This window comes from Monodelphis domestica, chromosome 5, assembly GCF_027887165.1.
Source record: "Monodelphis domestica isolate mMonDom1 chromosome 5, mMonDom1.pri, whole genome shotgun sequence".
In the NCBI taxonomy this organism is placed as follows: Eukaryota; Metazoa; Chordata; class Mammalia; order Didelphimorphia; family Didelphidae; genus Monodelphis; species Monodelphis domestica.
Genome location: NC_077231.1, coordinates 317,794,761 through 317,811,178, shown reverse-complemented (window position 1 = coordinate 317,811,178; position 16,418 = coordinate 317,794,761). Strand labels below are relative to the sequence as shown.

At 45.3% G+C, this 16,418-nt stretch overlaps 1 protein-coding gene across 3 annotated transcripts in view; it reads left to right on the top strand.

Moving 5' to 3' along the window:
• Positions 1–2,811: 2,811 nt before the first annotated feature.
• Positions 2,812–16,418, top strand: part of HDAC9 (histone deacetylase 9) — a 777,497-nt gene continuing 763,890 nt past the window's right edge. The window contains exon 1 of one of the 3 annotated variants that reach the window (XM_056800551.1): positions 2,812–3,178. In XM_056800551.1, coding sequence (XP_056656529.1) covers positions 3,163–3,178 — 16 coding nt within the window. In that variant the 5' untranslated portion in view covers positions 2,812–3,162. The remainder of the gene's footprint in view (positions 3,179–16,418) is intronic. The other 2 variants (XM_056800543.1, XM_056800557.1) reach the window with 2 other exon arrangements.

Sequence of the window (16,418 nt, the reverse complement as noted above, 5' to 3'; positions counted from 1 at the left end):
TCTCCTTCACGCACAAGTGTCTTTGTGCACTCATCTATACACCATAGATGAAAACGCACAAAGACAATCGTCATCCTCAGTTATCGAGAGACTACTACTATAACCCCTGGGGAAAATGAGGACATAGAGGTACCCCCCAGGGCAAGATTTCTTTCTCAAGTCCAAGCCACCCATTTGTTTGCTCTACCAATGATTCCTGAGTGTCTGCCAGGGGTTGAGTGCTGACCAAGGGGCTAAGGAAGATACAATAATGGTGAGACAGTTTCTGCTCTCAGAAAACTAACAGTCTAAGGCATCGCTGGTCCCACAGGGCTACTTATCATATTTTATAGGGCTACTGTGCATACCTAGGCTCACATTTTTTGTTTTGAAATATTTGATAACCAATGTAGAGTACAGTGGGCAAGTAGAAGAGGGCCTGGCTTGCTCTTCCTTCTGGCCCAGTAATCACTGATTCACCCCCTCCTTCTCCCTATGGAGTCTAGACCCCAGTAAGCTGCCTATAAATGCCCTTCTGAATCCCCCCAGGAAATACAAAGGAGCCCACTGTCTCACCTTCTGAATCTTTGTTGTGCCAACTTTGAGAGGGATCTTGGAGGATTCTCGTTGATTATTTTCACTCAGTCAACGGTTTTGTTATAGAAGGGATTAAAGAGGTTGTCTGGTCCAATCCCCAAATATTACATATATGAAAACTGAGGTGCAGAGAAAAAAAAAGCATGATTTGCTCAGGCTGCCATAATGGAGAAAACAGTGAGGAACTTGGGAGTTAAAATCCATTCTGAGTCATTCATTAATGGTGGGACTTCAGCAAGGCACCTCGTGGAGCCTCAGTTTCCTCATCTATAAAATGAGGCTATGAATAACCTCACTGTGTTCCCGGGAAAATCAAGTTGAGTGACGCCTAAAAGGTATTCTGAATGCCTTTGGAAGTTACATAAATATCAGTTATTGTTATTTAATATTCATAGTTGCAGTACTAACAGCAGCAGCAACAACTACTTCGTACACTACCTGGTCCGAAGTAGGTTCTGTAATATAATGGGGAAAGGGGAGAATGGCAATGGAGCTTCTTCCTTCTAAAGCAGGGACAGAGTGAGAGGAGGAGGTGGTGGTGTTTAGCCAGAGGAGAGAGAGAGGATGGATTTGGTCTTTTCTCCCCCAGCCCTCTCTGACTAGACCCCCTCATGGCTGCCTTCAATTCCTACTGGCAGGCTCTCTGGGATCCTTGCTGGAAGAGGCTTCAGGGGTTAAGCCTCCTTCTTCTGGGGAGAGAGCCCCCTTCTCCCCCCTCAATTCAGGCTGTCTTCTAATAAGTCTGGAGTCAGTCCTGGGTCCTAATGACTGAGTTATTCAAGGGAAGCAGGAAAGGAGCAGGGCTGATGAATGGTAAGGATTGAGATTCCAGAGGGAAAGAGGGAGAGGGGTCCCTGTCTAATGGACACCCTTCCCCCCACAGTTAGGTAGCTCAGCTCTGATAACCTGAACCCCTGAGGGGTTCAGAGCAGAGGAACCCTGGTTTCTTGGCTGGCACAGCAAGTGTCCCCACGTTCAAGGCTCAAAAGGAGTTCTAGAGGTCTTCTTTGTGGACTGCTTGTCTCTCAAAGTCCTTGTCCACTGGCTGGGGTTCGGGAGGATCGGGGATCAGGAATTCAGGGAGAGAAAGATCTCTGACTTTGAGATTCAGTCAGTCAAACAAAAGAAGCCCCCTCTGCCCGGTGCCTCTGCCAGGAGCCCCTTTCACCTGCCTGATCAGCTTGTTGTCTCCCTCCACGATTTTGCCCCTCCCCTCTTCGCTGCTTGCAGGATTCCTGCAGCTCTTCCAGGCTTATTCCCAACGTCTCCAGATTTCTCTCTCTTTCAGTTCTTAATAAGTGTTTCCTGATTGCTTGGAAGGAGCAGGAACAGCAAGAGTAGCAGTAGTAGTAGCAGCACTAGTAAATGCCAGCTATTATTAGATGTCTAAATAGAAGGAGGTGAAGAATGACTGAGAAAGAGCCAGCTTAGAAGGTTCTTCAGTTGTTTTAGTTGCTTCCAACTCTGTGACCCTGTTTGGGTTTTCTTGGCACAGATACTGGAGGGTTTGTTTGTTTGACCAATTCTTTCTCCAGCCCATTTTGCAGATGAGGAACTGGGACAAACAGGGTTAAGGGACTTGTCCAGGGTCACAGAGCTGGTAAATGTCTGAAGCTCAATTTGACCTCAGGAAGAGCTCTATCCACCAGCGTGTCCCAACTTCAGGAAAACCTGGAGTCAGTTCCTTCCTCTGAATCACAGTGGCTGCGTACCTACCTATGGCAAATTAATCAACCTCTCTTTCTGAACAGGCATTCCTTGCGCACAGTGTTTGTTCTGGAAGTTGCATTAGATGGGGGTTTCCTCCTGGAAGGTCCCTCGTCCAATAAAAGCACAGGTCGGCTTCAAGAAAAAAGATCAGACCTGAGAGGCAGGATTTGAATCGAGGTCCTGTGACTCCAGTTTCTGCCTCTCTATTTGCCATTCTTTTTCCTGCACGAGGGCTTGGGGATCCAGGGCTCTGTTCCCTGCCCCTCCCTTGCCCTTGCTGAGCGGGCACACATCAGCTATCTTGTCCCTGGGTTTTAATTGGCAAAGCCCCAGAGGAGGGAGCTTTTTAGCCAGGGAGCCGAGTTATGGAATTTTCTACATCCGGAAACTTGGCTGGTTTCCAGGGCCGAGGCAGTTATCCCCTGCAGCCTGGGAACCCGGCACCCCTCCATTGGATCCCCCGTTCCCGCCAGGCTCCGCGGCACAGCGAGATCCCTCTTCCTCCTCCTCCTCCTCCTCTGCTCGGGTGGAGGGAGTGCAGAGTCCCCTGGCTCCGTAGAAACAGGAAAGCCGCCGCGGCCGCCGCCAGCGCTGCCTGCCTTCCCCATCAGGTACCGATGCTTCTCTCCCCCCAAGTCCGGCTATATTTATCGGATCAGGCTTCAGAAAGGGAAGTGAGCTGGAAAACGGAGTTGGGTGCCTGTCACATCGCATCAGGTACTGTTTAACCAGTGGGAGGGACTGATAAAATTAGCAGGCTGACTAACCACTTCCCTTCCTCGGCTCGCTCTTTAATACTCTAACGGATGCCGCCGCCGAGCTCAGAGGCAAGCCTGCTAGTTTGGGAGCCCGCGCCGGCCTCTGGGCAACGCGAGAATGCACAACCGGACCGGTAAGTGGCTTTCGGAACTTTTTCAGATGAAAGGCAAAGTGAGGTCCGGTGGGAGGGTCGGAGTCAGTGTCTCCCGGGCTGGGGAACGCTCCCACCCTGCCCAGGCGGAGGAGGCAGCGGCTGACTTGCAAACAATCAGGAAACTATCTTGGTTGAAGAAAAGAAAAGAAATGGCCCTGAGTGACCTTGGACAAGTCACTTCAGGCCTCTGGGCATCAGTTTCCTTTTTTGTAAAATGAAGGGTTTGGGCGAGAGAGCGTCTGAGGCTCCTTCTAAGGGGCTCAACTTGGGATCCAATTGTCTAACATCCCGAGAGGGCAATGATTGGCACTAAGCAGTGCCTTGACAGCAGGTCCTTCCCTGTGCCCGAGAGCTTCAGCCTCCAAGTCTCCTGGAGGGGGCTCCCAATTCTCCCTGGAGGAAGAGAGAAGTTGGGTTTCCTGGCGGACTTGACATTCCAACCATCCATTGTAAAAAGCAAACTGCCCAGCTGAGCCCTCAGAATGAGAAGCCACCCGAAGGCTGGGAGAAGCACTTTGTTCTCCAGCTGATTCCAGACGGCCAGACTTGGGGATTGTGGGTGGAAATGCCAGGAGGGGAGGCTGAGCAAGGCTGCTGCAGCCCAGGCTCTTCCTGGACAGCAGCGCTCTGAGATGGGCTGGGGAGCCAGGCCACCCCCCTTGCCAGCATGCATTTTCCAGGGTTGTGCCCAAGGTTTGGGGCAGAGCATTGTCAGAGCAGGGGGATGAGCCAAGCTGCCACCGTTCTCTGAATGCAGACCTGCCCTGCTGTCTATAGAATGAGCCTGGATGTCTTCCCAGGGACCGCTGACTTCTCCTGGCTACCCAGTGACCCAAGGCCGGGCTAGCTTGCTCTCTGGTCTTCTCGCATGATTCAGATCCCCAGAGAACATCCAGATGTATCCTCTTCCCATCTGCCCTGACTCTCCATGAATGACTTTAAAAGCTCAGCCCTGTGCCGTGGACAAAGCCTAGTCTGGGAGTCAGGAGCCCAGAGTTCAAATTCGCCACAAATGCTTACCAGCTGTGGGGCCCTGGGCCCATCATGCTTTCCAGACCTCAGTCTACCCCTCTCTAAAATGAGGTTAAATTTGTTCTTATCTAAGGCAACTTCCATTCTTTCAGCCTCAGTTTACCCCTCTCTAAAATGAGGTTGAATTTGATCTTGTCTAAGGCAACTTCCATTCTTTCAGCCTCAGTTTACCCCTCTCTAAAATGAGGTTGAATTTGATCTTGTCTAAGGCAACTTCCATTCTTTCAGCCTCAGTTTACCCCTCTCTAAAATGAGGTTGAATTTGATCTTGTCTAAGGCAACTTCCATTCTTTCAGCCTCAGTTTACCTCTCTCTAAAATGAGGTTGAATTTGATCTTGTCTAAGGCAACTTCCATCTCTAGACGGATTATCCGCTGTTCCTGGGGAGGTTTTCTAAAGCCCATCCTGTAGGGGCAGAGAAGCAAATCCATCCATCAGTCAGTCATTATGTACCACTCTGTGGGAGGGGCTTAGTGCCTACAGGGCAGGGAGGCAGACAGATTTGGTTTGCTGGCAGTCTTGCCGGAAGGTCCACCAGGATCCACTCTGGCGCCTGCCACTTAGAAGGACCTTAAGAAATGATGGTTAATGGAGGATTCCAGAGTCCTTGGAGGACAGAGTGAGATAATTTACCCAAAGTGTTTTACACATTTTTAGAAAGGTTAGTTGCTACTAATACCAGCAATACTGGTAATAATAACAATAAAAAACCCAAGTCAACCTTTATTGAGGGCCGCTACGTGCCCGACACAGTGCCAAGCACACAGGGTGGTCCATTTCATAGGTGGAGGGAGCCCCATATGCCAACAAAATCGCAGATGTTTGATATTTAGGATGAAGTTAGAAGCATTCAGAGTTCCACAAATGGGGAACATTGGAAGAAGGCCCCTTGACTCGCATTTCTTAAAAACAAAACTAAACCCTTATACTTTCTGCCTTAGAATCATTACTTCCAAGCAGAAAAGTGGTCAGGACTAGGCAGCTGGGGTAAAGGGACTTGGACAGGGTCACATAGTTCAGAAGTGTCTGAGGTCAGATTTGAATGCAGGACTTCCCATCTCCAGGCCTGGCTTACTATCCACCAAGCCACCCAGCTGCCCCACTCCTTTCTCTCATCCTGCTTCAAATGGTCTCTTTCAAACCTGTAAAATTGAATCACTGCCTTGGTGTGAATCCTTGTTCACTGGAGAGTCTGGTTGATGGAACCACGTAAACAAAGAGGAGTCCAACAGTTCAATGGGATTCCGTCTGCCCTGAGGCTTGGGCGCTAGTGAATTTCCCAATGACACATTCTAATTAAAGGTGGGTATTTAGTCTAGTGACTGGCAGTGAATGCTCAGAAAATGCCCTTCAGCCCCGTTCTGGCCCCAGGAGTGCCTTTGACTCCAGAGATTGTTTGTTCCTCTTTGGATGGTGAAGGAGATCAGGGAAATTCATCTGTGTCACCTCAAAGCCGTTCACTTTTGGACGTAAAATGAATGAGAAACATGGAGGGGCCACTGTCATGGCTGGCAGAATGGGGCTGGGCATCGTCTGGAATCGACAAAACCTGGAATTTACATGCTGTGTGCTTTCATCTGCTCTATGAGTAATCCTGAACCACCAAATATAGAGGAGAAAGCCTTTGGGCTGGGAGGAAGGAGAGGAGGGGAAGGATTGTAGAACTTTGGAGCCTTCTTTTCCCCATGGAGTCGAAGTTGTATGCTTAGTCCTCTTCCTTTGGCATTGTACCCTTCAGGGAAAGGAACAGGGCATTGTTGGGAATTCCCATTGAAAAATGCTAACATCCTATGTGGCAATCGAATTCAGCAAGCGTCTCGGAAGCCCTTTCCGTGTCAAAGGCAACAGCAACGTTTTCAGAGCTCCTTTCCTCAAGGGGTTAATTTCTACCCTGTTGACAAGTGTTGACAGAACTCTTCTCAGCCAGTGGGATGTAAAATACCTTGGCTACGGGAGTGCAGGCATTCTGATTTCATTTTTCGGTAGCTTTCTGACCCACATCGGGGCACTAGATTGGTCAGGAAGCTTTTTATTTCGTTTTCATTTCACTTTTGTTTGCTGCCCTGTTCCATTTAGGTCATGGTTATTCTTCAGCCTTTTTTTCAGTCGTGTCTGGCTCTTTGGGGGGGTTTCCTTGACAAAGATACAGGAATGGTTTGCCATTTCCTTCTCTGGTTCATTTTACAGATGAGAAAACTGAGGCAAAACAAATTCAGTGACTTGTCCAGGCTCATACAGCTAGTAAGTGTCTGAGGCCAGATTTGAACTCAGGAAGCTGGGTCTTCTGACTCTCTATCCATTGAGCCACTTAGTTGGTGTCATTGAGGCCACCAACATGCTGTTCTTTTCATTCCATACACAAGGGGGTTCTTGGCAACAGGTCCATGAACCTGTAAAAATCCATTTTGATAACAGTCCTTCAGTATAGTTGTTGTCCTTTGTAATCCTATTAATTCTATTTTATGCATTTAGAAACATGATTCTGGGAAGAGGTCCATGGACTTCATCAGACTGTGTAGCCAGAGGGGTCCAACATACAATGAAAGTTAAGAACCTTTAGAGCATCCGTTTACCTTAATGAGATCTCCAGGGATGCCTGAAGAATTCCTGGAAAACCTTTGAAAGATTGGAAATCACTTTCTTTTCCTGTCACTGCGGAAGAAGGGCTCTGCCAGAGGTGGGGCTTACAGAGGGGCCGCAGAGGGCAATGGGAAGGTGGGGCAGGATCAGCTCTGTGAAATTTGGTGGGCGGCTGGGAAGGCAGGAATCTGTCCCTCCAGCAACTAATAGCAAACTACCTCTACTGGAGCTTCCCTTACCTCTGCTTTGATGTGTGCCTCTCAGACCAGCTAATCACTGCCACTATATCAATGTCAAGGATAGGCATTTCTGAGCCACTTTCTCTGGCAAGAGCTGATTCCAGAACATCACTTAGTTGGACCTCTCTCATGAGATCCTTGGGCATTTGAGTATCATTGGAAAGTTTCTCTGCATCTCTGAGAGGTGATTTCCTTGCAGTATTTTTGTGACTCTGTTGGGGATGATGCCTTCTTCCATTTCCTTCCTATCTGTTCTGACTTCCAAACATGTCAGGAGTGTTAATTGCCTCTTGGACTGAAATCCTTGTAAATTACCCCAGCGAATGACTTCTTTTTCTCTGCCTTCATGGGCCCCCTTCTTTGGCCACATTTAGAGGGGGTGGTAACAGATCCCTTACACATGATGGATTCTGTGGGCTCAAACCATTTTTAACATGTTCATGATGTCAGAATGTCTGTCTGTCCATCTCAGTTACTTAGCAAATGCATGACCTTTATCTAGTCATTTAATCTCTGGGAATTTTGGTTTGGGGAAAAAAGAAGTCAAATTAAAACTATCCTCAAATGGGATGGCCTGCCCATCACTAGAAGTCTACAAGGGCCTCTGCGTCACTAACTCAGAAAAAAAAAATTAATTACTCTCTGTTGCCCCAGGTGAAAAACCCTACTACTCAGCCTGATATTGAAAGCCCTTTCCACCAACTCCAGCCTTTTCTTCCTGCCTTATTTTACATTATGATTCAGCTACCCTGAGTTCCAGCCAAATTGGCCTACTTGTTCTTCCCCTTTCTACGTCTTCGCACAGACTAACCCCAGGACAGGAATGTTCTTCCAACTTATCTCCAACTCAAAATTTCCCAACCATCTTGAACATTTAGCTTAGGTATCAGCCCTGAATCCAAATGAGACCTGGGTTCAAAATTCTGCCTTTCACACTTATTAGCTATGTGACCTTGGGCATATCATTTCCTGTTTCTCTGTCTATAAAATGAATTGTTTGGACTCTGTAAACTCAGAGGTTCAGTGTAGCTCCACATGTATTCTCCTAGGACTGTTTGAGAATCCCTTGTTGGTCCCCTTAGTTGGCATTCTTTCTCTCATTATCAGATGATCTCTTCATGGAGTTGTCGTACATCCCCTCAGTAGAATGGAAGGGCTTTGAGGTCAGGGATTGTTCTCATTTCAGCTTTGTATTTCCAATCTTCTAGTGCCTAGCACGATGCCTTGGCCATACTAGGAGCTTCATAAATAAACTGGCTGAAGTTCATTGAATTGGACAGTGTAGTGGGATTACCTGATTCAAGTAAGGGACTTGGGGCTTTTAGCTTCCTTCCAATTTCATCATTGTCTTTGAGACTAGCAATAATGCTTAGTATTTGCAGCATCATTTACCTGAAGGACTTTAGAGATGTTAACAGATTGATCATCTCCACACTTTGGGGAGAAGTGTAAATGGAAAGTGAGAGTGTCTCTAGCTTGCTGGGAGAGGAACCAAGGACCAGCCTGCTTCATGACCTTCTGGGTCTCACACATTTCTGAGGTATGGGTAGGAATAGAAACTGGGCTTCTGGAGAACTGAATCTGAATGGGTTGACACATTACAGATTGATACTTCTTCCACTTTCCTGACTAAGGCAATGATCATTCCACACCCCACACTCCCCATGAGTTACTTTATCAATCACTTAGCATCACTTAGCAAACTTAGCATCACTTAGGTGCAGACATTTTGCTAGGGGTATAAAGACAGAAATGAGACAGTCTCTGTCCTCATGGAACATTCATTTTGGTGGGAGGTGTGTGTAGGGATCTGTGGATACAACTTGTACAAAGAAAAGTTAATATTTGCTTTCTTTGTGTAATGGGGACAGTCCTAATCAACTGATGTCTTCTCCCCACTGAATGAAATTATAGGATGATCAAGTAACAGCGGCAACCAGTGGTTCTTTCTTAAAAGAAGGGAAAATGGGTCTTCACTTTGATGTTCCTTTTCAAGCTGTGAAGAAATATTGGTGGAAATAGAGGAGCAAGGGCTTGCTATGCTCAGAGAAGGATGGCCATTGATAACTCATCCATCTTGGACATTTCTGGTAAAACAAAAGGAGGAGGAGGAAGAAAGGAAGAAAGAAAGAGAGAGAGAGAAGGAAAGGAAGAAAGAAAAAGAAAGAGAAAGGAAAGAAGGAAGTAAGAAACAGAAACAAATGAGGTAAGAATGAGAAAGAGAGAGTGAGAGAAAGGAAGGAAGAGAGAGAAAGGAAGAGAAAGAAAGGAAATAAGGAAGAAAGGAAGGAAGGAAGGAAGGAAGGAAGAAAGGAAGGAAGGAAGGAAGGAAGGATGAAAACTAGAATTCATTCTATGGAGACAGAAATCATCATAGAAGGAAGCAGCCATTTTGAGGATTGTAGCCCCTGGAAGTTGCTAGACTTCTCTTCTAAGAGAGTCTGGAAGAAGAATCCAGTCCTGGAAAGAGGATTGGCCTTTATCCTTCATATTTTTTACTTGTACTTCTACCAAAGGACAGCAGTGTAGAGGCAGTGAGCAAGGATTTTTTGCATCTACCATGACATTCTTTTTTTTTTAACCCTTACCTTCTGTCTTAGAATTGATACCAAGTATTGGTTCCAAACCAGAAAAGCAGGAAGGGCTAGGCAGTTGAGGCTAAGGAGCCTGTCCAGGGTCACACAGCTAGGAAGTGTCTGAGTTCAGGTTTGAAATTGGGACCTCCCATCTCCAGATCTGTCTCTCATCTATGGAGCCACTCAGCTGCCCTCACCAATGCCATTTTGCAGGGTTGCTTCTCATGTCAATGTAAAAACCATGCCCAGTGAGCAGATATTGAGGCAGGACATTTTACAACTAATGTTCTGACTGTACCATCTCAGTAAATGCCTTTACTTTGAGATAAGTGTGTCTACTGGCTGATTGGTATTGGGAAGATTACCAGTGTGGGCACGTGAGCCGTAGTTTTAGGAATATGGACCCACAGAGTCCTTGGGACCCTGGCGTAGTTGTCAATCCTACCTCCCCTACCAATATTGTAGGGCCAGGATCTGGGTGCTGCATACAAAAGTGATTTGGGAGGAAGATCTAAAAACTAGGGAAATAATAAACATCCTCTTGTAGGAAGTAGTATGGGGACTCAGCCCTGAAGGAAATAAGTGGTTCCCAAAGGTGGAGGTGAGGATAATGGCCCTGGGAATGAAAAGAGATTAGGATGGGCCATTCTCTTGGAATAGTTTGGAAGTCCCATGTTTTGTGATTCCCCTCCTTGCCTCTCTCCTATTCTCTTCCTCTCAAAGAATCTAGAGAGATGTTTCTAAAACTAGAAACACAAAAGTTCAGAGTGCCATTCCTTGTTTTGACATACAGGCCAACCAAAAACCTACCTCTGAAGCATTTCGATTGGAGAAGGCCACAGAAGTAATGAGTCATCCTCACTGGATGCATTTTCTCTTTATTTTCTGAAGCGCGTCTTTGTAAACCTTTAAAATATTGGCATGAAATAACCTTGCAGAAAACAAGGACATTCTCCTGTACTTCATGGGAAGGAATGGCATTGCCTTTGGAGTGTTTGAAGGTTCATTTAAATCATGCAAAGAATGTATTCTTTTTACAAATTCTAGTTTCATCGCCTTAGCATAGTGGATGTTGGCTGTGTGCTAATTAAAATAGAAAGTTGTGCGGATGTTGACCCACATGCCTATGTAGCCAGATAGCTCCAAAGATCTTTTATGATTGTTGTGCCAATGATGCCCCTCCCCACAAGAGTTGACCCAAATGACTTCCAAAGCCTTGTTCAACTGTCAGATTCTATGACATGAGAAATCTCTGATTTAAGATGATCACAGACAAAAAAATGTTTCTTTATGTTGGAAGTTTATCCCAATCCTAGCCCTATTACATACTATTAAGATGCTTTTACGTTTGCTTTATTTCTAAAATATTTCATTTTAAAGTAATTAAATGCCATTGGTAGAGGTTAGTGCCTTTTCTACAGAAGCATTGTTTTTTTTTAATCTCCTCAACTTTGTGGCCCTTTTTCTTGAACTAAATCATCTTGGACTCTTGGAGAGTGGCTCTAAATAATCAGTGACTGCCCAAAGAAGGAAAGCAGTCAAAGGACAGCTTCAGGCACCTGGAGTACATATAGTCTATAAACCTGAATCAAGTATCCTAAGTGGGATAGCAAGATGTGAATGAAGTCACAACCTTCATGGGTGAAGAGAGCACCCACACCAAGGAGCCTGAAAGCATCAAAACATTGAATCCTCTGGAGTTTCTCCAAGATGATGTTTCCTTGCTTTTATTTCAGTTGTTACACAGTGCCTAGTATATAGTAGGTGCTTAATCAATGCTTCCTGATTGATCTCTGTACTCATAGCCTTTCATGGTCATTGGGTTTTGAATGACCTCTGAACTTTCTCCCCTGCCCTTTGGATTATTAGTAATGTTGAGCCTTTGGGATGTCTTGAAGGGCAGCAGAGGAGAAAGCCTGAATCCCTCTAGGATCCATATTTCACTGGGGTGAGCCCTATATGCATAGATGCAGATTAGGATCTCTCCATAGATTAGGAGCTGCAAAGTCTCCCCATCTCCCCACCTAGTCTATGAGAGTTTCTTTGCCCTGCCATTTGGGTGTGCCTTCCTCCCAAGCCCTCCCTCCCAGGCCCACATGCCCCAAGTTAGGACCCATTCACTACTTTGACATTCCACTCAGCTTTCCCCACTCCTTCCGCCAAGGTTTACCTGTGGGCTTTCCACTCCAGCCACCCAGAGTCCTGCTGGATAACAAGCTAAAAAGGTGGCAAATCCTATTCCCAGCCACTTGCAAAGAGGGTTCATCTGTTGTCACTCCCAGATGATATCTGAATAAGAGTGGAAACCTCTGTCAGTAGAGTAGGCATGCACTGAAATCTAATCCTAACCTCATAGATTTAAAGCTGGATGGGACCTGAGAGACTTTACCTCTCCAAATGGCTCCATTACCAAAGCAATTGCTTTGCCCACTACAAGATGAATCAACTCTGGGCTTGCCCTCCTCATTGGTTCATTTATCCTTTGTCATGATCATTTCACAGACCAGCTTCAGTCATGCTCCCTTTTCTCCTGTTTGACTCATAGACGACTTTGCTCACTCAGTGGTGCCATTTTAGTCCTTTTTAAGATTGACGGGTAGCAACCGATCATCCACTCAAGGACTGAGGTCATATTGTTTTCTTGCATTTGTAGCCTGAGCACTTAGCACACTGGCTGTCATATTGTAAATGTTTAATAATAATGTTTATCTATCTAGGAAGCCCAAATTCTTCATTTCATCTGGAGAAATCAGAAGCACAGAAAAATGATTTGTCCAGGATCACACAGCTAAAAAGTGTCTGAAGAGAGATTAGAACCCAGATCTACTTGACTCTGAAGTTGAGTGCTTTAATCATCACACCATTCTGGTTTTCAATTATCAATGTTTGCTCTTTATCCTCCACAGACCTCCATTTGTTTATTCTTGATGAACCTTTATAAGCAAATAAAAAAAAATAGAAAACAAATAACAAGAAACTCTCCCCTTCTGTTTCTCTGTTGCTTCTTATTGAAGTTCAAAAGAAAGTAGCTCATGTTTTAGGTTCATCAACTACGGCAAGCTTTTCCCAGAAAAAAATGTTTTTACATGAGTGTATATTAGGTAGGAAAAAAAAATCCTTCCTTTTTCTGGTAAACTGGAATTTTCTATTGATGACTTAGCTCAAAGGAATAGAAGGGTTGATGTAGAATAGAAAAAAATAAGTCTTCTGAAAGTTTACCAGTTGGATGGATCGTTGGTCGCTCAGCTTCTCCTGACATGAGTGAGGTCAGTGATGTGTCACCAGCACTCTGGCTAAGCGTTTTCCTGGGGGAAAGGAAATGGGACAGTGAAAAAGGCCCTTTAACGCCAGGCTGACAATGTTGTCTCATTTGGGACCTTGGGGGCTTAGCTGATGTCATGGCAGTGTCTCTATGTTATTGGCGGAACTTTGGTTTTCCCATCATTTCATTTCACCCACGTGAGCTTCTCTATCCCCTCTTGCCATGCATGAATAGAAATCTAATAATTGGCAAGATAGATGTTTTCTATTGATATTTCACCCTGCAGCTGTCTGACAGAATTGGAGAAAAGTTCCATGTTCAACTTTCCCAAAGACTGAAGAGAGCTTGAAATTTGCAAATGCATAAAGAGATTCAGTTCATTTAAAATTCAGGCTGTTATTAAAGACTGAATTAAGATGGCAGTGAAAGAACAGCCCCAGGTGTGGGACTCGGCATCTGGAAGTGCTACATTTAATGTTTATGCAAGAGTAAGTCTTTTTTTTCTTCTAATTTTATTTTAAAAAGTGATTAGCACCTTGGCTGTACAGCTCTGAAGACTTTTTTTATTTTAGTGATAACACTGCATACAATTTAAAGACTTTTTTCCCCTTCAGAATTTGCCCTACTTAGACAAAAGTTCTGTTGCTCACCGATGTAATATATTCATTGCCTTCCATTTGTAAGTGCCCCTGGGTAATGTGTCGAGAGGCAAGTGAGCTCATTGAGAGCACCAATGGGCCTGATCACATTGCAAGATGGTTCTTCAGCACTTCTGCCTAATTTAGGTCTTACACTGGGTCTTGTGTTTAATGGTCCTGTGCTCCACTGCTTCGGTCCCTTTCTAGGACTTTAGCTCAGTTTGCATACAAATGGCAGCCCATGGTTGAACTAGAGGTGGGGCTTCTCATTGGAAGGAGGTAGCCAAAAGGATAGGCTTCTCTGTGGTCTGAAAAAAAGAGTTTGTCTCTTATGAGCCAGTCAGAGAAGCAGAGGGCATCTCCTTGGGAAAGGGAGGCCTGGAGAAATCTGAACAAACCCCCTTCTTGCTGTTCTGAGAAGCCTGCTAATGACAATGACAGGCTAGTAGGGGGAGAACTACACAAGAGAGCAGGATGTCCTGTTAGGAGTAAGATCCCAAGCATTGGTCCTTCCAGCTCTCTCCCAAGATGGTGCCAAGCGGCTCTGACAAAGAGCTGCTGTTCCTTCACGATCTCAACAACCCAATCCCCTCCTCTTCTTCTTCACTTGGATGATCTGCATATTTTAACCAATGATTTAAGGTTTAAAGAATCAGACAGCTGGTGAGAATGCCTTGAATCATTTGGCCCAATGACTTGAAGTGACATTCTTCCAGTTGGGCAAAATGAGGCAGGTGACATCAGGAATCACAAAGTTGAGAACCTAGTCCAGAGGTCCATGGTCCAGTGGTTGATGGGAGATCAATAGAGATCATTAGCCTCAAGTCCTCATTTTACTTTTTAGGAAACAGACCAGAGAGATGGAGTGATTCACCCCAAAGCACCCAGTGAATAAGTTAAAATTGGAACTAGGGGAGACTATAGATGGCTTTTACCCCAAGCACAAGTCAAGCTACTCCTCTGGGAGAAAGAGAGGAAAGAAAAAAAAAACTTAGCATTGGGTCAGCAAGAAGTATAGGTCCAGGGACTTCATCCTAGAGATGTATGTAGAGTCCGTGACTTTCCCAAGGGCTAAGGGTTAGCTTTGAGACTAAGTCTTCTAACTCAGATGCCAGTGGTCTTTCCACAGGATGATGCAGTTTTCCTTTGTCTTAGTTGGAATCCAAAGTACTGAGTTTTGAGTCTTGTATCACTAACCCACTAGTTTTGTGACCTTGTCTGAGTCCTTGGACTTCTGGGGGACTCAGTCTCCTCAAATTATAAAATGGGAAGAAGAAGATTAATAATACGATTTTACAGTGTTGTTATCAAGTTGAAATGTGGCAATAGATGTATCATCCAAGGGGCTATCATAGAAATGTTTGACATTCTCTCTGTAGCAAACCATCTTGAAAACTCTAAGTGATAGGGTCATTGAATTAGACTTGATGGTGATCTTAGAGAACATCTGTTTCAGTCCCTTCATTTTATAAGTGAGGAAACTGAGGCTCAGTTTGGGAAATGATTTGCCCAAGGTAATACTGGTAATAATGGAAATAAAATAATAGCAGTAACTTGCAATTGCATAATATTTCAAGATTTTGCACAGCGCTTTCCGTGAATTCACTCAGTATATCCTGACAACATCCCTATGTGGTAGGTGCCATTATTATTCTCATACAAATGAGGAAACTGAGAGGGAGAGAAATTAAGGGACTTCCCTAGGGTCACCAGTAAGTTTCTGAGGCAGATTGATATTAATTAGAGAAGCTTCCTTTATAGCAGTCTGCTGGATAGTTATAGAAGAAGTCTTTTCATCATAAATTCTCACTTTTCTCTGACTGAGAGACTTTGGGGAGGAAACCGCTCTCCATTCTTCAGTTTGGGGGAATCTGGTTTGGAAATGGTATCCTTAACCGTGGAATTAGGGTAAAGTATTTGGGACTTCGACCCCAGTTGCAAAAGTCAAATTAATCTTCTGGCAGAGAGAGAGAGAGAGAGAAACAACAAAATAAAGCTGAACTTGGCATTTGGTCAGCAAGAAGGACAGGATCAGGAACTGTACCTGTGTCATCAGTGGTTTAGGGAATTCCAAATGAAGAAGCCATCACTCTCTTCAATGCTTCATCCGGGAGAGTTGCCCAAGAGCTGTGACTTTCCCAGTCACCTAGACAGTATGTCCCAGGCAAGACTTGAAATCAGGGTTTCTTAAAATGAAGGGTGAGACCACTTTTGTAACCATCAGGCAATACTACTTGTTAGCAGGAAACTATGGTTCAAACAGGAAGAAATTCCCCTCCCCTATTCCTTCGCTGAGCATGTCTCTTGGCCCCCAGATTTTCCAGGCTCCTGTTTCCTTGTCATTCCACAGAGTGGGCATCTGTGTTGGTTCCCACCTTGAGACCCGGCATCTTGAGGCTTTGGGGCGATCCTCTACCCCTTCTCCCTCCTGAATTCGATATGAGGGCTCAGGGAAGTATGGCACCTCCTTCTAAACCAGAGTCCTTATTGATGCTCTGCTGGGACGGAGCTTGGAATGGGAATACTCTGTAGAGCAGCTAAATCATGACAAGTGAAGTAGCCGCTTGGTCTGGGCTCATCAGGGCCACTCCAAGAGAGCAGGCAGGATTCCCAGAGCTCACTGACTCAGGCGTGGAGAGACAGACAGAGGATGGGATGGAGGCCAACCATCCCTCTTGTCTGGCTCCCGATCTGTGTGACTCTACGCGAGCATCCACGTCTTCCCAAGCCGATGGCCATGGCTGCTGGTGGAGGGAGTCACTAGCGAGTTAACAATTCCATGGAGCCAAGGCAAGAACTTTGTTCTTTTAGAAGTGAGGTCAGAGCCTAGGAACATCCTCCTCCACAGGATAATTGAGGACCCATTTCCCTGCGACGCAGTTTCACTTCATA